The sequence below is a fragment of the Gossypium hirsutum genome, chromosome D11, assembly GCF_007990345.1.
Source record: "Gossypium hirsutum isolate 1008001.06 chromosome D11, Gossypium_hirsutum_v2.1, whole genome shotgun sequence".
NCBI lineage: Eukaryota > Viridiplantae > Streptophyta > Magnoliopsida > Malvales > Malvaceae > Gossypium > Gossypium hirsutum.
In genome coordinates, this window is record NC_053447.1 from 59,663,766 (window position 1) to 59,686,657 (window position 22,892).

The window sequence follows — 22,892 nt, forward strand, 5'->3', positions numbered from 1 at the left end:
TCGATTTTCAGTAGTGTCAGAAAATGTGATTTTGAAATCTCATTTCTGTAAACTGAGTCTATAAATATTTATGGAGTTGGTATAAAAGTATATTGATGTTTGTTACATTAATTTTGTTAATAAAATAGTCAATTTTGGTGTAGGGACTAAATTGTAAAGTCTAATCACTATAGAGTTTTAATTGTCAAAAGGCTTGGGGACTTAAATAGAAATTGATCTAAAGGGGAAAATATGGTTATTAGACCACTTTTGGATAGGAGAAAGTTGATGATGATGGTGAAACCCACTAAAATTAACTAATGTTAGATTAAGCTAATTAAAATATGTCAAGATAATTAAAATAAATTAATTAATCAATAAACCTACTATGTAAGTTAAATTAAAGAATGAAAGTCATCTTCTTCATCTATTCTCTATTTTTGTCTAAAGAAAAGAAGAAAACTTAGGAAATTTCTAAAACATTCGACCTTTAATTGGTAAAAAATTTCAAGTCATTTTCATGTAATTTTTATATTTTTGAGGTCATGGAAGCTTGAATTAGCTAGCTCATGTACCAATTTGTAAAATTGTTGAAGTTTTTGAAAGTTTTCATTATTGGTTTCTTGAAGAATTTGGTGTGAAATTGATAGATTTTAAGCTTAGATTATGAGAAGGACTCAATTGTAACATTTAATTGTTAGTTTTGTACATAGGGACTAAAGTGAATAAAATGTAAAAATATTATGAAATTTTAGCATAAATAGAAATTATAGGGTCCCTAATGAATGTATGTGAAGTTAGATTTTAAATCGAGACTAAAAAAATTAAAAGATATGGCTATTTCGAATTCAGTGGCTAAATTGAATAAAATGTAAATTTTAGGGGTATCAAAAAATGAGATTATATAGGTTCATTCATGTCATGTCATAATATGAAAATGTTTGGTATTGATGGATTGTATAAAATAATTGTTTAGATGTATAACCTGATCAAAGCGAAGATAATCGAGGAAAAGCTAAAATTGTTTATTAGTCCTCAAAGAATCAACTTGTTTGGCGTTTTGATCAAGTAAGTTCATATGGTACTTATTTACTTAGGTTTTTATGTATTTGATTTGTATATGTATGTTTGATTTTGGATTAATTAATTGTGAATTGGTAGGAAAGGTTAGAATTGGACTAAATTGAAATGTGGTGTTTACATGTATAAAAGATGCATGTGTGAGCTTAGTAAATGTTAGGATACAATTGGAATGCCAATAGGGTCTTGTGTGCGCTTGTACGGGATTTATTACAGATGTTACCTAGGTCTAACATTTGTTATGGATTCTCAAGTGTTATGTGACACGAGTTTAGCTTGGACGAGTAATTTGATGTGTCATTATAAAGGTTTAGCCCGAACAAGTAACTTAATATATATATTCAGTTCGGATGAGAAATTGGTCTAATGTAGATACCTTTGTATCCGAGTCCATTTGCTAGGGTTTACTGGGTGAAACAATTTATATGAAATGAGAAATTGAAACGGGATGAAATGAACTTCATGTTCAAATGGAAAAATATTGATTGAATTGAGCATGAAAAATGGATTGGAGTAATGTCTTTGACATGTATGTGATTATATTATCCTTTTATTGAATGGTTTTTTGAGATTGGTTATCTAAAGTGACATGAATTGGCATGTTAAGTAATTGTGGCATCATATGGTTTTGATTATAAGTTAATGCTTACCTTGTTGATGTTTTGATTTGTCATGTCTAACCAAGTCATGTCAAGTTAAGGTAACTTGTAATGTCTAGATAAAAGATAAGGTAAGTCTTGTACTATACATAAGAACTTACAAAGCATTTTATATGTTTATGTTATTTTTTTTCTCTTTCCTTATAGATCATCACCTTACAGAACTTGTCAAGTTGGATCGTCTCGAAGCTCACACTATCACCGAATCAATAGTTATACGACCATTTTGAGTCTAGGTTTGTGGCATGTATATAAATATCTTGGTGTAATCCTTAATGTATATAAGTATCTTGATGAGTTGAAAAATATGATGAATGTGGTATATGATGGTTTTGAATATTGGTCATGGCATGTAATATGGTTGATGCATGATTTCGCAATGTTTGATGCTTTTGGAAAGGAGAAATATGAATCCATCTAAACCTGGTATGTTATAATTGGAAGAATATGGTAAGTAAAATAGTTAAGTTGGTGCCTAGTTGAAAATGCTAGGTTTGATTGTCACGCTTGAGATATGTGTTGGTGTATGGTTGATTTTGTTTATTTTAAGGTAAGGTGAAGTAGGTATTAAGATTGTATGGCATGCCTTAGTGTGTTTTGACATAGATTCATTTGGCATTTGATTGAATATATTGAAATGGATAGTTTTGTAATAGGTTGAACTCATATTGAATTGGTTTTTATTAAAAATGGCTAAATGACTTGTTTTGGTATGAAGTGTTATGAGTTTGGGATGTTTTTAGGTGTACTAAGTTAAAAAAATATATATTGTAGGTTGTTTGGCTCACTTTGAATTGGGACTCAAAATGGCATTTTTTATACCAAAAATATGAGCACAATTGTACAACATCGTAATGTGGTGCCAACAGTGAGAGACAACCGACATTGATATACTCAAAGTCACGACATAACTCACTATGATATGCTCAAAGTCACGACATAACAGTGAGAGACAACCGACATTGATATGCTCAAAGTCACGACATAACTCACTATGTTGGCGATGTCATGACTTGGAGGATGTGAGGTTGCGTCGTCAACCCTGAATTTTCAAAACCTTACAATCTGTTTCTAATACAAGTTGGGTTAACAAGAGCTTTCGTAAGCTCGTATAATACCCGAAATTGTTTGTTTAACATAATTTGAACATGATTGACACTTAATTTCATGTACGAATGTTTAAATGTTGTCTAATTAACTATTGTTGCTCCAGCAACTAATGTAGCATCTTGTAGTTTAGATCCGACAATCGAGTCAGGCAAAGGATGTTACATAATGTCACAATTAGTTGCCTAACAACGTAGGTATCCAAATAGGTTAGGCATTATAACATATACAGAACATCATCAAATCATACCAATTAATGCAAAATCATAACGATTTCATATACTACCATCAATTTAAAAGTTTATACCATTTCAAATGAATTACATATCATATTAGTTCATCGAGTTCATTTCATTTCATTTTCCAATTTTCAGATTCAATTTCAATGTTTCACTTAATGGAACCATATTAAAGCGGACTCGGATACACAGGTGAATTACACCACAACAGGATAGCTCGTATGAGCTTAAACTACACCACACCAAGGCATCGAAGTGCAAAGCCCATAAACATCAAATGTTTAAAAATTTTCGATTACATCCCTCCACCACACCAAAGTCTCTGTAGAGACTAGAGGTGCTCATGGGCTGGGCCCATAAAAATTTTTAGCCCGGGCCCGGCCCGGCCCATTTTTTAATAAAATACCAAAAATTTATTTTAAAAATTAAAAAAATTAAAAAAAAAGTATTTTAAAAATATTTTAAAATTAAAAAAATTTAAAAAAAAGTATTTTAAAAATATTTTAAAATTAAAAAAAGTATTTTAAAAATATTTTAAAATTAAAAAAATTAAAAAAATAAATATATTTATTATATCAGGCTGGGCCGGGCCGGGTCCGAGCCAAAAAAGTTGTGCCCGAGGCCCTACCCGTTTTCTAAACGGGCCTCATTTTTTTGCCCAAGCCCATATTTCGGGCCTATATTTTTACCCAAACCCTCCCATATTTCGGGCGGGCCATCGGGCCAGGCCGGGCCGCCCGGCCCATGAGCACCTCTAGTAGAGACAAAGAATACTCAATGATCCGCAATAAATGTTATACAAGTGCACATATGACCATATTGCATGCCAGTCGTATACTAATCTTTTACTAAGTTTGCATAGGCATCAATATTCATATTTGCATTATCATACCCTATAATTATTCATATTTGCATATTCATTCACATACATATCATACCCTGTAATATTTCACGTTTGCATTTTCATACCTTGTACATTGTACTATCACATAGCAACCACTTATCTCATTTCATTTCAAATTCTATTTCTTTTTAATAATCATATATGCCAATGTCTATTAACATATCAAATTATGTTCAAGCATAATTACAATGAAATAAAAATAAGCATACATATAACACAAGGAAATTTAGTAAGTTTCAAATGAACTTACCTTTTCAAAACACAAAACGAGTAGATTCTTCAGAGACTATTCCACAATTTTTTATTTTCCTCTATTGGCTCCACTTTGGTCCAATTCTTGATCTAGATGAATGGTCGAATGCTAGGAGGGTTTTGAAGCTTTCTTCAATATTTTTCTATGATGGACAGTAAAGGAGGAGGAAGATGATGGCATTTTTCCACTAACTCTCTATTTATACTATGATTAATCTTAATTAACAAAATCTTTGATTTTTTTTATTTTAATTATCATTAATCAAGTTAGTGGTAAACAACATCATCATCCACTATCCTATGATTCAAAATCGTTTAATAACCATTTTAGCCCCTTTGGATAATTGCTACATAGGTCTTCAAACCTTTTCTTAATTAAAATTTAATAGCGATTAGACTTTTACAAATTAGTCCTTGAGCTTTGGTTAACTATTTTATCGATGAAATTACTCGACCATTCTTCAATATATTTTTATATTAACTTTGTAAATATTCCTATTTAATATTTACGAACTCGATTTACGAAAATAGAGTCCCAAAACTGCATTTTTCGATACAACTAAAAATCAGGTCGTTACACATCTTCTTGAGCAACCTAGCCCACAACCCTGATGGAAGCCCTAGTTTCTTTTTTCCATTATATGTCTTTGAAGTGGGATTCTACTTGCCTCTACACCTTTTTTTTCAAGGGGTTTCAATGATAAGTAGGCTTGCATAAAATAGGATCGTAAATTTGTCCAAGTTGCAGATTTGACTTAGTGCTCTAGATGATCGAAAAGAAACTTGAATTTTGACACAAACTGAAACACAAACAAATCCAAGTCAGATTTATGAATGAAAAACACAACAATTAAAATAAAAAATTAAGATGAAAAAAATGAATAGTTAAATAAATCAAAGATTTGTACAATTAAACAAGAATAAGATAGAATAAAGAAGATAAATGGAAAAGGTGAAAAGTGGCGTGTAGAAGTCCTAAAGAGCCTTAAAAACCAAATGAATCTACAACCCCCTTCAAACGACTTTAATTTCTCTTTCAAGAAAGAAAACTTGGCAAGAAAAAGCTTGAAGATGATCCCACAATTTGAAAAGATTGTTAAAACTCTTCTAAAAGAAAACTTAAGAGAAATTCTTAAAAAGAAAACTCAAAAAGAATTTTATTAAGTGAATAATGAATGAAATAATTCAGTTGTGTACAATAAAGAGACCTTTATATAGGCTAGCTAAGTACACCTAAATAAAACTCTCAAGTATACTAAAGCTCTAGTTAATATAAATAACAAGTAGTTTTAAGCTAAACTTTCTTATTGACATAAAACTCCTAAATAACTTTAAATACTTAAAAATTAACCAAAATTCAGAATAAATAAATAATAAAATAATAAACCTTAATAAATACAATATTGGGCTCGTATATAGTAAAATTTAAGCCTGAAACTCGACCCAATATGATTTAAACTCAAATAAAAAGCCTGAAACTCGTAATTTTCGTAATAATCCCGTCCAGAAATTCTGTTCATGCAGTCTTCACTAAAACGGTCATAACTTGAGCTCTCAAACTTGAAATTGAGTGATTCAAAGTGCGTTTTGAAGCTAAGAGACAGTTATTCAAACTCTATGCAGACATCTAAGCCCATAAATTCCTGGATTTTATCCAAAATTTTGTCGCAATTTGACTTAGCTTTTTAGCTTGAAAATTGTCAGTTGCTTCGATCTAAAATCATCCACTTTATATGATCGCCTATACGGATCTACTAGATATATAGACTTTAATTTCATACATTCGTTCGGTACCGATCCACTTGCTATAATTCATTTAACCTTATACCATGTTTACGTATGCATACGAGGGGCTTTTTCATTTATGTTCAGTTCGGAGAAGCCGGATAAATAGGTATCCATGACATCTAAGTCTTGAAAAAAATAGATAAGATTTGCTCTTGGCCCCATCGACTTGGATAAGGAAAATTTTGCCTTGATTCGCCATTGACTTGTTAAATTCTTTGCCTAAAGATTTAATTTATTGTATGATTTATTTATTTATTTTGGTGAATTACAATAATAGGGTAAAGCCCGAACAACAAATGCGACTAGCGCGACTCGAACCAAGGTCACACCTAGGGCGATGAACGCCCTTGACTATCAGGCCACCACATGAGGTTCTGTATGATTTATTTAATTTGACTATATTTTGTATAATCAATTATAAATTTATTTTTATTCTGAGTTGAAATATATATCATGCAATAGGATTAAATTGGATCTTTTTACTTCCAAATCCTTCAAGATTTTAATTATTCAATAGTTGGTCCCTCTCGTTAGCTTTAATTGGGTGAATCAAAGATTAATAATTTATTTTCGCTTTCAATCATTTTTTAATACTGTTATCTTGATTAGATATTTTATTAAGTGTTAAATCACAATTTTTTATCTCCTTTGAAATTTTAATTATATGCAAGTTAACCCACGTTTTCACGATGTAAGTTTATTATATTTTCATAATTTATTTACAAATTAAATTCAATAAATTTTATTGAAACATATATATTTGAAGAAATTATGTTTTTAATATACTAAAACTTCCATAAGTTTGAAAATGTATTTTAAAAATGTAAAACTTATTTAAATATATTATCAAAGCAATATAGTAATTATAAATCGAATTAAAACATAATATTTTTATTATTAAAACCATTATTTAATTCAAAATAATAAAGACATAATTAAAATCATTATTTAAAAATTAAATTACACCATAATAAATTTAATAAATTAAAAACATTTTGATATACATAGTTTAAACAACATATTAAAAAAATAAAAATTTGATGGTAATAATATATTTAATACTTTTTTTAATAATTATAAGAGATAAAGGATGGGCATAATCGGATTTAAGCTCATATCAAACAGATATATGACAAAAACTTTAATTACCATTCCACGCAAATAGTATATATATCTATTTTAATTTTTAATAAAAATAATTTAGAATAATTTTATTAATATTTACAATTAATCCGTGCATTATATATATATATAAATTAATTATTATATTTTTTTATTAGGGGTAAGGGTCTAAAATTTGAACACAATATCTAAACTAAACATATATTTAAGCAACGCAAATTATTTCACACTCCAATTTTTTCCCGAAACTACATCAATTAATTATTACATTCAATATTTATTAATTGGATAAGTGTTTCAATTGATTGGTGAACTAAAATCATTGTTGTCTAAGGGTGACTTTGGATAGGCGGTGCGTTTACCTGCGATTAGTGTAAAAACAATGGTGGCGTTGAGATTAGATGCTGTAGCGATATTGTAGCGTGAGATAAAAAATAAACTAAACGCATCGCACCGCACCCAATCGCCCATCCAAACTTACTCTAAGTTAAGCATTTTTGCACAAATGAGGGGACAATGACTTTCCATTAGATTACTGTGTCGATTGCTGCCATCCCTATTTTAAGCTTACAGTATATAATTGGGACCCAAACAAAAACAACACAGTGGCCCACTACCCAAAATTCCTTACTCTTTTCAAACAAGTATCATGATTGCTGTTTTACTGTTTTAAAAAATTAAATTATTTTTTTTTGTTAAAAATTTTATTTAATTTTATTGTTAAAATTCGACATGGCTGTCAGAATAATCAGATAGTTGCACGTGGCATGCTACATGTTAGGGGCGAAACCAGAAAATTTTGTTAGGAGAGCGAAACTAAATTGTAATTTTTACGATAGAAAAATTGCAATTCCACCATTTTAGTAGACTATATCTTTATAATTTTTAAATGATTAAATCAAAATTTTATATTTTTAGAGGGCCAAAATATAATTTTATCTTTATTAATTTAAATTTTTAAAAATTTTAAAGGGCATATAGAAAATTTTTCATTTTATGGGGATCAAGGCCCCTACCAATCCCCTAGTTTCGCCATTGCTACATATACTTCATTTTAATGTATAAGAATCAATTTTTAATAATAAGAATGGATAAAATTTTTATTAAAACGATTGGTTTATTCTTTAATCTAATGTGTAGAGAATAATTTTTGTATTTTTAAATAGAATAAACAAAATGTAATCCACAAAGATTGAATAGAGCAGACCAACCCACTGAAAGCAGAAGTTTCCATCCTTTTTCAAAGTTTAACCATTCGCGCAACAATAATACAACCTATCTCATCTAACAAATCTTTCTTTGTTGGTTGGACCGTTACTAAAATGCCCAATATCCCTTAAATAAGATTGAGGTTTGAATTATGTGGACGGAGAAAAAACTGTTTCAACTTTAAATTTAATCTTGGATACAAATGGAATAATTTTTTTTACAAGCTTTTACATGATATAATGGTGAAATTATGATTTTAGACTAAATATATATTATACTTAAATAATGGGCAGCCTAGTACATCAATTAACAATTTAAAAGAGTAGATGGTTAAAACTCTAGTTTGAAGTTCAAAATTCAAATCCTAATTTATTATCTTAGTTGAAATATGCTTTAAGATTCTTCCTTTTTTTTTTCATCACGGATTTGAGTTATTAAAATGGTGGAAGATGAGATTCACGATCATCTCGTGGTTTTTCAAGTTTTTCTTTGGAGCTAGGATCCTTTTCTTTGATAAAGAATCACGTCGATCTTTAATCTCTTTTGTTAGGATTCTTTTTTCTGATAAATTGAATCGAATCAAAATCATAGATAAAAAATTGCACAAAATTCTAATTCATATATAACATTATATATTAGATCAAAGTTCATGTGCAAATTTGACATTTATTCTTAAATTTTAATCAACTTAATTTACAATCCTAATTACTTAAATTTTCACGTTTAATAAATATAAAAATAATGGTATTGTTTTGGTTTTAATCTCTTTACTATATTAAAATTTGAGATTTAATCCCTCTATTGATAAACATTTTAACTTGTTTCTATTAAAGTGATAATGTGAATTTTTACCACAAGAAAATTATCCAAATTATTTTAACTATAACTAAGTTATTAATTGAAAAATCTGCATCATCATGGTAGCAATGTTATCAATTTGAGCCTTTCTTTTGAGTTAAAATGTGAGGCTGCCACGTATTGCTATGTTATTTGTCGTCAATTCAATATTAATGTATTTTAACAATATTAGTTAGATACCTAAAAAATAACAAGTTAGCTTATGATTTTTAAGTTTAGATATCAATTAAATCAAAAAAAATTAAATACTAAACTGATATAAATTGTCAAGTTCAAGTACTTTCATATATATTAACCCTTTTAATTTTTATTAAAGATATCTATTCCATATTCAAATAATCAACAATCTGATAAAAATATTTATATTATGACATGAGAATTTGGCTTCCATCACTAACAACACCATCCTAATCTAAAATATAAAAAGAAAAAAACCCTTCAAATCAGTGGTTGCTTCAATGGTAGACTATACAGCGTACTGCCACTGCCCATAGCCATCGCCAAGTGGCCACAACAAAGGCAGCCAGCACCCATGCCCTGCACTTTTTCCACCATTGCCTTTCACAAAGTTTACGTCCCCCTAAATTTTAGCCTCCGCAAAACAATATTTTTCTTTTGGCATGAGGATTTATTTACTTTTTTTCACTTTAAAAAAATATTTTAACCTTCTGTTTAATTTTTTAACCCTTAAAATTATGTTTTTGATAAAATAATTTAAAAATAGATAAATAAATTCATGTTTGTTAAGTTTATTGATATGATATACATATAAATTGTCACTTAGATGACACATCAGTATTTCATTATTTTTTTAAAATTTTTAAAAATTATTGTTGTTTGTACAATATCATTATAGACTGTCCCTCTCCAACCCATAAATAAGAAGATAAATGCACTTCAGTGCCCTCGAACTCATATTCTCCTGTATTGGCAACAATGTTCATACCAATCGAGCTAAGATTTAATCGTTAAAAATTCTAAAAATTATTTTTAAAAATTAAAAATCATTAAAATTATTTAAAATAAATAAATATATAATATTTTAAAATATTAATTAAATGTTGACATCTCTTTATGTAGCAACCCAAATTTATACAACATCAACAAAGTTAACAAACATTAATTTTTCTATCAATTTTGGTATGATTTGATAAAAAATGCAAGTTCAAGATTAAAAAAAACTGAAAAATTAAATGAAAAATTAAAATATATTTTTTATTAAGTTGGATAGCAAAATAAATCATTATACATTTCCCTCCTTTTATATATATATTTGCTATTATCTACATACACTTTCTTTATTTTAATTTCTCCAAATTCAATTTTTTTTTATCTTAGCTAGATTTCAACCAACGTGTACAATCAGAATATATTATCAAAATAAATATATAAAAAAATATTTAAAAATATAAATATTTTTTATTAAACTCAATTATCTAAATTTCAAAAGATCCAATTATATATTTTTTAATAAATCTGTAAAATACTGAAAATTAATTACTAAATTCGTTTGAATAGATATATTAAAAAATTAAAAGACAAGCATTTGGACGTGGTGACTGACATTGTTGTAGAGAGATAGCAACTCTATGCTAGACCTGTCCGTCCATGGGCCGGGCGGCCCGGCCCGGCCCGACGGTCTGTCCGAAATATGGGAGGATTCGGGTAAAAATATAGGTCCGAAATATGGGCTTGAGAAAAAAAACGAGGTCCGTTTTGAGCCTCGAGTACCACTTTTTTGGCTCGGGCCCGACCCGAATATAATAAATATTTTTTTTTATTTTTTAATTTTAAAATACTTTTAAAATTTTTTATTTTTTATTTTTAAAATAATTTTTTAATGTTTATTAAAAATGGGCCGGGCCAGACTCGGGCTTATGATATTTTCCCGGGCCAGGCCTAGGCAAAATTTTAGGCCCATATTTCGGGCTGGGCTGAGCCCGAGCCTAGGAGGCAGGCCGAAAAATTTTCCGAACCCGGCCCGACCCATGAACAGGTTTACTCTATGCCCACTATACCACCCAACCAAACCCGCCATCTTTTTAACTCTTAAGTAATTATGAAAATTTAACCCACAGCTGCCAAATCCAATGTAATAATCAATAGTTAAATGGTTGTTTGTCAGAAAACATTATTGGACCTAAAACCGCCTTCATTTCGCTATTTGTCTCTCCGGCAAGAAATTCTAGAAGTATAGTATATGTTTTTGGAAGACCCTTAACTTTGTGGTATTTCTTTGGCACAAAAGTGTGATTGTTTGGACGAAGCAGAATTATTGCTAGTTGGGAATAAAGGGTCTAAATGCTGTGTTTTTGGTGCTTGAGAATGGGTATTAACGATTTACAATAGTTGTGAGTATGAGTAGGAGTAGGAATGATGGGCAATTGTGTTTTACCCCCTTTTGTGTCTTCTGGTTTTAGCTTTTTGGTTTTGTTTCTTTGTCCCCTTTAATGTTTTAATAGTGTGTAATAACAACTTCATTTCGTTTTCTATTTGTCATCGATAGTGCAATTGCAGGGATTGATGGTGTTTGGATGGGGCATGCTCTTGGAAAGGTAGTCGTGTCTTCACTTCCTAATTTTTTATGTTGATAAGTCACAATTCCATTACATGATGCTAAATGCTAATATGTTGGACCAATGAGTTGTGGTGCGAATAGTTAGAAAAATCGCATTAAGTTTAATTTGTAAGAAAGATAGAGAGGTTATAAACGTTTCCACCTAAAATTTAATTTCTTAGACAGAATCTTCATATAATGTATTTTAATATCACAAAATAAAAACAATAAATAATACTAGAAATTTAATATGGTTTGACAAATTATGAAAATGAGAGAAAAAATCATCTCACGAAGAAAATGATAAGTTTTGAGATAATTTAAAGGTGGATAACTCATTTAGTACAAGCATTCTACAATCTTATATTATGCTATTTCAAAGTAAACTTCACTTTAATAGGAGTAAGTGGAAATAAGTGACAAAACTAATTTTTAAGTATAAATCTATCTCAGACTTGTAAAATGCGATTACAAAATTAATGACTATTTTGGAATATATTAAAATAGAGGGAGGAAAAGTGAAATTAAATCAAATTTCATAATGTGTAGAATTTTAAGTTGATGAATCGTCTAGTTATTTTTTTATCAACATTGAGGGTTTTACGAATATTAAGTGCATAATTTGCAAGAAGAATTTCTTTTTGTCATTATCGCTAAAGCCAGAGAGAAATCTAAATTTCAAGTTTTCAACAGGAAAAAGAAGAAGAAAATAAAAAAAGCTGTCATTTTTTACATTTTGAATGCAGTCAAAAGCCAAAACTCCAATTTTTATTTTATTTTTAAAGTGTTGAAAGAAAATGGGAGAAATGCTACTGCTAACTTTACTAGTGTCATTTTCACACTGAAACCCATTATTTTCTTTCCATCACTTTCCCTAGAGTTTTTTTAAGTACTCACCAATAAAGAAATACCCAGAAAGCCTACATACCCAGAAGGTCAGTTAACCTCTTGTTTGTTTTGGTTTATACCCAGATCGATTTAGGTTCAACTTTTTTTTTTTATCTGTTTACTTGGAATTTGCTTTATATAGGAATTGGGTGTTTGGATCATGTGATCGAAACTTTAGTTTCTGGTTGGTTGATTAGAAAGTGAAAGAACAGAAAGAAAATGTAAGGTCTTTTTCGAGTTTGAGGCTATTGATCATTTGAACAATAGTGAAGAAAGCACCTCTTGGAATAGTTAGATTGAGATTTTCATTTTCTGATGAGTCTTATGTAATTGTATGGACTCTGTTTGAGATTAATGATGTGAGTTTTGATTTAAATGTCTTGCAATTTAGCTGTTCTGATTATCTGTTAATCTAATGTTGCACTTTTGAGAATTTGGTGAAATCTTGCACTACCTGATGATTTTGATAATCGACTATTAACCTTCCTTATGTATTTTGCAAATGTATAAGTATGGAAGTGAAGTTAAATTGTATATTTTTCGTTTCAATTTCAATCGTTAACAAATATGTGTTATGTTTGTAGATATGTACAAGAACCAACTGCAAGAGTTGGCTCAAAGAAGTTGCTTTAATCTGCCGTCTTATTCATGCATCCGAGAAGGACCTGATCATGCTCCTCGGTTTAAAGCTACTGTCAATTTTAATGGAGAGACTTTCGAAAGCTCTACATTTTGCTCTACTTTGAGACAAGCCGAACATGCTGCAGCTGAAGTAGCTCTAAATACGCTTGCCAACAGAGGCCCTTCCAAAGCATTGGCTGCTAGAATTTTGGTAAGCGTTCAACTTAAATTTTATCTACTATTGAGCTAGACTTACTTAGATGCCATTTTCCTACTCAAATTTGCATTAGGCAACCAATTGTTTTGCATCAGTCTTTGAGCTGGACTTTGCAGTTATTGATTATTCATTTCGGGAAAAAAAAGAAGCTAAACTCTTTAGAGTTTATCTCTACTGCACAGGATGAAACTGGTGTCTATAAGAATTTGCTTCAAGAGACTGCTCATAGAGCTGGTTTAAATCTTCCAGTCTACACAACTATTCGATCTGGACCAGGCCATGTTCCTACCTTTTCATGCATGGTTGAGCTCGGAGGGATGAGCTTTACTGGGGAACCAGCTAGGACGAAGAAAAAAGCGCAGAAGAATGCGGCAATGTCTGCATGGTCTGCCTTGAGAAAGTGTATGATACCTTTCCTTTTTATTAAAAGGCTCCTACTTCATTTAGAATCAAACAATTGCATTGTTTATTCCTTCCCTCGGGAGGCTTTTGAGGTTAGACAATGAAGAAAACATACGAACTTAGCTAGGCAAACAATGTATGTTTCTTTGTATTCACCCACATTGAAAAAGGTTTCAATCAAAGGTTAAAGAAAGATCATTTTAATATTAGTTGTTATTAGAAAAACTTTCTTATTTATTTTCTATGGTTTGAAGTTTTTCTTGGCACTTAATCTAGTATTGTGGTTGCAGTGTCTAGGTATGGTTCATCTTCATCTTCACCACCTTCCTTGGAGTCTCAAGGAAGAGAAGAACAAGTGCAAACTGTCATTGCTCGTTTTCTTTCATCATTACAACCATCAGAATCAAAGCAGTGTTTGCAATATGATTGCCAGTATGGAAAGTCTAGATCAATTCCTGTATGTATAGACCTAACCCAATCAACCCCGAACCTATACTCAATGCAGAGTCAAAGTTGGCCTTACCGTTTCTCTCCTGAAATATCCGTTCCTATATACCAAATATGGCAGCAAGAACATTTAATGCAGCTGCAAAACCACCTGTTTACATTCCCCGTTCCTCCAGTTCCTCTGCCTAGACCTCAGATTCTTCCATATATGCAGTCAATTTTACAACCAGGTTGTCACCCGCCCTTTCAAGTTCGAGACCAAGAATCTAATGTTACTACACCCAGACTAGGAATTGCTACCTCATGCCCTCCTCTTTACCTCTCTAATCCCTCCACTTCTCAACCATTGATGGGTAGATCTACTGTGACCATTCAAGAGATACACGAGGAGATAAAAGAAGAAGCATCCAAATACACTCCTTCTGATGTCGTTCCCAGTCAATCTAATGTCGAAACGTCTGTTGAAGAAACGAAACAGGATGTTCGCAAGCAGAAGTATGTTAAGTTGGAAAGCAAAGTGGAAAACAATCATAGGAAATCAGGTGCTGGTTCCCAACATGCTGTTGAATCTAATCTTAGACCACACTATTCTTCAAGAGCAAGTTACTATAGAAATTCTCGACCGCCATCCTCCGAAGCAGTGCCTATGCTGATCAGAACAATGAGCCCTGTTTCTTCCACGAGACTGAACACTCAAAAGCCGACATTAACTCAAGTGCCTGTCCCACCAAGAATGAGAACAGGAGCTCCACCATTTTCAACCAGACCCAGGTTCGAAAGAACGAACCTTGGCGGTATGCGTCCCACTTCCATGGCACCACCAGTTAGAATAAGATCAGTTGTACCAGTGTGCTCGGCTCCACCACCACGAAAAACACCAAGTTTCAACCAGGACAAAGACAAAAAGGATAATGTTTCAGAGGATGTTTCAACTGCAACTTCGGAACTCAATAAGCTTAGCATGTAGAGGGAGAGCTGTTTCATCTTTTCTTGAAGTAGTTAGAATAAATAAAATAGTTGCTTGCTAAAATCTGTATAAAACTGAAAATTCATATTTTTAATTTAAGATTGGCTCTAATTACTATAATAATTATTATAATAGTGAGGGTTAAAATGTAAATTTGTCACTACACTACCAATGAATATTGAAATTGGTCACTATACTTTATTTTGATTAATATTTGCCATTATATATTAAAAATATAATTAAATTTGCCACCCGACTTTTATGTGATTCAATTTTATTATTAAACTTGAATTTTATTGAATTTTACCACTAATCTTGATTTTTTAATTAAAACTTATCAATTAATATTGATTTTGATGATTTGAAAGTAGGTTTTTTTAAAAATATATTATTTCAAATATTTTATTTTAGTAATTAACAAATTAATTTATAAAATATTAAAATATTATAAATTAACATAGAATTTTTATTTAATAAAAGAAAGACTTGTAAAATAAAAAACAAAAAAGATTTAAGTTTATTTTTTATAAGTAAATGTTTTTATTAATGCTTGATGCTATATTAATTTATTATTTTTAAGTATTAAATTATAATCTTAATTTTTATTAAAATTTTCATCTAAATATAACTAAATTAAAATTGAATTGTAAAATTCAATAAAAAATCAAATTTTAGTGACAAATTAAATAAAACAAAAGTGAAGTGGCAAAATTCAAAATAGAACTAAAATATAGGGATAATTTTATCTTTTGTTATAAAATAAATACATAGAGAAAATAAAGATGAGAGAGCGTATTTTCTTGATTTTCCAGATAGGTATAAAAAGTATAAATAAAGTAGAGATCTTCTTCTAGAATTTAAAGTTGATCAAAACTTATTTTGATCATGATGGACATCTACTTAAGATATTTATAATGTCTTTAACTTAAAAGTACAACCATAAATATCAATAAAAAAATATAATAAAAATTTTCAACATTTAACATAAAGTATAGTACACATTAACCCTAATAATAATCATCATCTTCTTTTTGCTCCCAAAAAGACTTATCTGGTTATGCATGATGTATCATAAAAGTAAAGTTTTCTCATCCTAAAAATCTCATGCATATATTTGGTTAGATTTAATTTAACAATTTGGTTATGGATTTGAATTACATTTATGTTACTTTTATATATTATAATTATATTTAAGATATTATATATAAACGTGTTCATGAGTTAGGTCGGGCCGAGTTTGGGCGGGGTCTAAGAATAATATTAACATACTTTAGGCTTGCCTAAGTCTGGTCCGGCCCAAAATCTGGGTCTAAAATTTTGTCCAAATCTGCCCATATTTGCAAAAGAGTAACCTAAGCTCATTTTAAGTTCATCCATATTATTTTTTAATTTTTTAAAATATTTATTTTATTTTATTTTAATATTTAATAATTTTATATATTTTTATTGAAATTTTATATATAGTCATCTTAACATTATTTTAATATTTACATTAGAGTTGTATTATATATTTAGTATAGGTTTGTTTTTTTAATGTGATCTAAATTACATAATATATAAAGATAACATACTATAAACTAAAAACAAAAGAGAAGTAAGTATGTATTAATAAGATAATAAGGCTTGCCTTCTCTGGCACGTCTCTATCTGCCTTCTCTAGTAGGGTTTTGTTTTATTGTTTTTTCAATCTATTGATTTAGCGGCGGCAGCTGGTTCTTTCGTTTTATTTTGCTTTTGTGATTTGGTGTTTTGGTTCGCATACGTCTACAATTATGGAGACAGAGTTTGCTGGGCTGAAGATTAATGAGGAAGAAGAAGAAATCTTACAGTTTCAATTTGAGCCAAGAACAGAAACAGAGGTAGAGACTTTTAAATTAGTGGGATGTTTTTTAACTACTAGCACTATTCACTTTCCAGCGATGAAGAGCACAATGGCCAATCTATGGCATCAGTTCGGGGGGTGCAAATTCGAGATCTAGGAGGGAAAAAAATTTCTATTTCAGTTTTTCCATGTTATGGACATAAAGAGGGTGTTTAAGGGGTCCCCGTGGACATTCAATAATCATCTACTGCTTCTACATAAGTTGCAACTGACGGAGGATCCATTAATTGTTCCTTTGATCTATACCCCTTTTTGGGTACAAATTCATGATATTCCTGCAGGTTTTTTTTCAGAAAGGCTAGCAATTCAATTGGGAAACTTTATAGGCACTCATATGGAGTATGATGGATCAAATCTGGAAAAAGAAAACCGAAATTTTATGAGAATCAGAGTTCAAATTGATGTAAGATACCCTCTAAAAAGGAAGAAACAGATCTTATTTTTGGCAAATGTTCATATGTCAAATTTAGATACGAATGACTATCTCTTTTTTACTTCTATTGTGGGTGATTGGGACATAGCGACTCATTTTGTGAAGCGAAGATGGCATTAGGAGTGGAAGTTAGGGAGATGGGATGGGATCTATCTTTAAGAGCTCAATCTCGAAGAGCTCTAGCAATGAATAGCGTTTGGTTGCGAGAAGATGAAGAAGATTGGGGTGGAAATAAAGAATAGCTTCAAGTATTAGAATCTAGTACGAGAGATTTAAGGAGAATCTTGGGACAAAACAGAAATATAGATCCAATATTAGAATTTAATCTGGAAGGACAATCATTGATATTCAAAAAGGGTGAAACTTTGTATACTTTGATGGATCATGATTTAGAGGATAGGGTGTTTTCTGTGGAGGAAGGGAAGAAGAGAGCAAGGGGGGAGATTGAAGACGTTCTTGCCAAGGAAGAGAATAGCACTTTGGAGTTAAGGAACCGAAGAGTTAGAGATGCTAATATTGTTATATCGGCGGCTGCCAAGAGGCAAGCTGACCGGTCACAATGAAAATCTTAAGCTGAAATGTCCGGGGTTTGGGGAGCCCACGGACAGTGCATAGACTTTAGCATTGGCTGAGGTTATACAGTCCCCATATAGTCTTCTTTATGGAGACAAAGATTGACAGAAGGAGAATGGAGCAAATTCGAAGAAGGTGTGGTTTCCTCAATGGAATTGAAGTGGACGCAACAGGATCTCGAGGTGGATTATGTATGGCTTGGCGTGGGGATATCAGTATCAGACTTCAAAGCTATTCCAAAAGTCATATTGATGTGCTAATTGAGGACGCAGATGGGGAAAAGAATTAGAGATTTACAGGATTTTATGGTTCTCCTTATTCGAATAAAGAAGAATCATGGAACTTGCTGAGACAATTGAGTAATGTAAGGGAGTTGCCTTGGATGGTTTGTGGTGACTTTAATGAAATTTTATATGGCTTTGAAAAAAAGGGGGGTTTACCTCGAGAGGAAAGGAGAATGGAAGCTTTTAGAACGGTTTTAGAGGATTGCAATCTTAGGGACATGGGAGTCTCTGAAAGATGGTTCACTTGGGAAAGAGGAAATCTGCCAGAAACAAATATTCGAGAACGATTGGATAGGGGAGTGGCTACGGAAGAATGGATTTCTTTGTTCCCGAAATTTCAAATTAGACATATGTCTCACTCTGTTTCAGATCATTGTCTGTTGCTCATTACTACCAAGCAAGAGGATAAGAAAAAAATTGATAGAGGTTTTAGAGTGCTGGAGGACAGTTTCTTTTATGAAGTTCAAAGTATTTTTAGGGAACGACCAAAGGTGACGTGCTAAGCAAGATGGAAAGTTTGAAGAGAGGTATTATAAAATAGGCTGATAAGATACAAAATAGCAGGAAAGGGAAGAAAATGATGTTAATCTTAAAACTGGTAGTTTGGAGGAGAATGAAAGAAATGATGAAAATTTGATAGAGCTCATTGACACAAAAATTCAACTTAATTTTGAGATTGAAAAAGATGAATGCTATTGGGAACAAAGGGCGCGGGTTAATTGGCTGAAATTTGGGGACAAAAATACAGCGTTCTTTCATAAACAGGCAACCTAGAAACGTCAAAAAAATTTTATCAGCAGAATGGAATCAGATGATGGTAAGGAAACAGAAGATATTTCAGAAATTGAGGATATTACTAGGTTGTATTTCCAAAAGCTATTCTCAGCTGGGAGGAGGGGAAATTACAACAGAATTCTGGCAGGAATTAAGCAATGTATCTTCGATGAGGACAATCTGACATTGAAGGCAAAGTACACAAAAGAAGAGATCTGTGAGGCATTTTCAGAGTTAGACTCAACAAAAGCACCAGAAGAGGATGGATTCCCAGCAATATTCTACCAAAAATGCTGGTCTATTATCGGAGAGGAAGTTTCATCATTCTGCCTTAATCTACTGAATGGAGGTATGGATGTCAGCTCAATAAACAAAACGAATATAATTTTAATTCCTAAAATTCCTAATCCTATGAATATCATCAATTTTAGACCAATCAGTTTATGTAATGTGCTTTATAAATTGTTGGCCAAAGTTATTGCAAACTGTCACCGTCTCGTGATGAATAGATGTATTGATTTAGCTCAAAGTACTTTTGTTCCTGGGAGACAAATTAGCGATAACGTTTTATTAGCCTATGAAGTTCTTCACTCTTTGAAGAATAAAAGAATAGGAAAAAAAAAGGGCTTATGGCAGTGAAACTAGACATGAGTAAGGCATATGACAGGGTTGAATGGTGCTTTGTTGAAAAAATAATGAAGAAATTAGGGTTTGATTCAGAGTGGGTTGACAAGTTGATGAAATGTGTTTCAACAATATCATATTCAGTGGTTCTCAATGGCGTCAATGGAGAAAGTTTTTTCCCGTCTAGAGGCCTTAGACAATGAGATCCTTTGGAGAGATCCTTTGAGTCCATTTTTATTTCTGTTTTGTGGAGGACTTTCTAGTATTCTAAGGCAAGCAATGGAAGGAAATTTAATTCGAGGAGTGAAAGTTAGTAGAAATGGTCCGCAGATTTCACACTTGTTATTCGCGGATGATTGCATTCTGTTTGGAGAAGCCACAGAGAGAGGAGCTACTGTTTTGAAGAATATCTTAAAGGAATATGAGCTCAGTTTTGGCCAATGTGTTAATTATAATAAATCCACAATCTTCTTCAGTACAAATACGCAAAAGGAAGAAAAAAGAGTTATTGTTCGAATGCTCGGTGTTCGTAGATCGAATAATCTAGAAAGGTATTTAGAACTTCCAAATTTAGTGGGCAGAAGAAAGAAAGCAGCTTTTCAAAGCTTGAAGGACAGATTAAAACAAAGAATTGATAACTGGAGTGTTAAATACCTCTCTCAAGGTGGAAAAGAGGTTTTTATTAAGGCAGTATTACAATCAGTTCCAACTTATTCTATGGCGTGTTTTTTACTTCCTAAGTCTCTTTGTAACGAGTTGGAAGGTATAATAGCCAGATTCTGGTGGGGGGAAAATCGGGGAAAGAAGGGGATCCATTAGTGTGCGTGTAAAGATGTGTATGTCTTGAAAGAAGCAGGTGGCCTTGATTTTAGAAAACTTGATAAATTTAATATCGCATTATTAGCTAAACAGGGTTGAGTCTTATTAATTTTCCAGATTCTTTGTTAGCCCGAGTATTGAAAGCTAAATATTATCTGAATCCGTGTTTTCTAACGGCTCAATTAGGAAATTTACCTTCGCTCACCTGGAAAAGTATCTGGTTGGCAAAAGGTATTCTTGAAAAAGGTCTCTGCTAGAAGGTTGGCAAAGGGGATCGTATTTCTGTTTGGGAGGACCTCTGGATTTCGGGCAATGAAGACGACAGATTGCAAAATCATCAGAGAGATGGAAATATTAAGTTAGTTTCGGATTTGATTGATGTAGATAGAAGAGAGTGGAAAGCTGATATAATTTCTTTTACCTTCAATGCGAAAGTTGTTAAAAAGATCTTGCAAATTCCATTGGCAGCGACAGCAAATGAAGATTTCCAAGTCTGGAGAGGAGAACCCTCTGGCAATTTTTCAGTTCGGAGCGCCTACAAACTATTATAGGAGGGTACTCAAAATCTTATTAATTTACAAACCGAGACTAAATTTTTTTACAAAAAACTATGGAATTTACAAATTCCTCCGAAAATCAAAGTTACAATATGGGGAATCTCTTGGAATTACATTCCTACTTTTGCTAATCTGAAGATCAAACGAACAGTTGTAGATGCTCGATGTCCTCGATGCAAACTGGAAGAGGAGGACTGTAATCATATTTTTCGTGGATGCTCTACAACAAAAGAAGTTTGGAGACTCACACAATTATCATGGATACTTATTAATACTCAAGATACTTTTTGGAATTGGCTTACATGGGTTTTTAGTCGCGGGACAAACGAACAGTGCTGACTTTTCTGTTGCGGGCTTTGGATCATCTGGACAAGCAAGAACAATTTGTTTACGAAAACAGGTAAACAACAAGCAGGGATATCTCTCATAAAATGTCAGATTTTCTCTTTGAGCTAAGAGGAATCGAGGAGAAGAAACTTAACTTGGCAGGAAATGGTGTCCTGCGAACTGTTGAGAGATGTACGAGAATCTCAGTCTACTTTGATGCGGCCTTTGATCAGCAAAATGCAAGATCTGCTTCGGGACTGATTGTTCGAGGCCAGGGTGGGGAGATTTTGGTCTCAAAGTCAGTAATCCATACCAACATTACAACTCCATTCGCGGTAGAAGCACATGCAGGGTTACAAGCCTTAGAGTTAGGAAGATCTATGGGGCTTAAAGATTTACAAATAATGGGAGATTCGAAAACGATTATCAAAAAGTGTCAAAGTTCAGAACAAGACAGATCGGTCATCAGAGCAATCATCAAAGATATTCAAGAGATTAAAACCAATTTTAATAGTATCTGTTTTTGTTATATTCTGAGAACTGATAATATTTTTGCCCATTTGGTTGCAATAGAAGCTTTAAAGAAGGGAGAAGAACATTACCTGGCTGGGGCGATTCCAAATACCGTCCGACAAACAGCGGAGAGGATGAATCCAAGATATTAAGATTAAGAGCAAAAAGGTGATTGTTGGAAGGAGTAGCAAACGGCAAAAAAGATTTGGGGAAATCTGCTACTATTAATGGCTGGGTCGGTGATGGGAAATGAAAAGATAATGGAGGCCAGCTGTTTCTGATCAACTGAGATTTCTAGAAGTATTATTTTCTTTATTTGTATTTTCTTATTTTATTAGGGCCATTTCTTTTTTCAGTTTGTTTTTTTGAATTATAGGCCAATACGTTAGAGGCCTGTTCTGTTTTTTCTTAGTTTTGTTTTAGGTCTGCTTAACTGGACTACTAAGCCTATTTGGCTCTTTTATTATATCTCAGTTGAAATTTAAAAAAAAAATATTATAAAGTATTATAAACTTAAACGGATAGGCCGGACTGAGCTAGGCTTGGGCGTCGAATGTTTAAGCCCAAGTCCATATTTTAAATGGGTCTAATTTTCTTGCTTAATTCCATTTTTCGGGTCTAATATTTTTGCTCAAACTCTTCCAAATTTCAAATAGACCTTCGAGCCTAGGCAGATAACCCAACCCATAAACAAATCTAATTATATATTATAATTTAATTTGACAAAATAAAATTTTAATTAAATTATTATCATGAATCAATCATTGAAAAATATCCAAAGTTCATTTTTTTTTTATAAAAATACCTAAA

At 31.7% G+C, this 22,892-nt stretch overlaps 1 protein-coding gene across 3 annotated transcripts; it reads left to right on the forward strand.

Annotated features, from left to right (window-relative positions):
* Positions 1-12,525: 12,525 nt before the first annotated feature.
* Positions 12,526-15,543, forward strand: LOC107933867 (double-stranded RNA-binding protein 2). Of its 3 annotated transcripts, none has more exons than XM_016866169.2 (4): positions 12,526-12,689; positions 13,227-13,474; positions 13,663-13,882; positions 14,173-15,543. In XM_016866169.2, the coding sequence occupies exons 2-4, from the start codon at positions 13,229-13,231 to the stop codon at positions 15,294-15,296; spliced, it is 1,590 nt and encodes a 529-aa protein (XP_016721658.1). In that variant the 5' UTR covers positions 12,526-12,689; positions 13,227-13,228; the 3' UTR covers positions 15,297-15,543. The 3 variants fall into 3 exon arrangements, with proteins under 3 accessions (XP_016721658.1, XP_016721659.1, XP_016721661.1); XM_016866170.2 differs by having other exon boundaries at positions 12,688-13,001; XM_016866172.2 differs by lacking the exon at positions 12,526-12,689 and adding an exon at positions 12,742-12,863.
* The last annotated feature ends 7,349 nt before the right edge of the window (positions 15,544-22,892 follow it).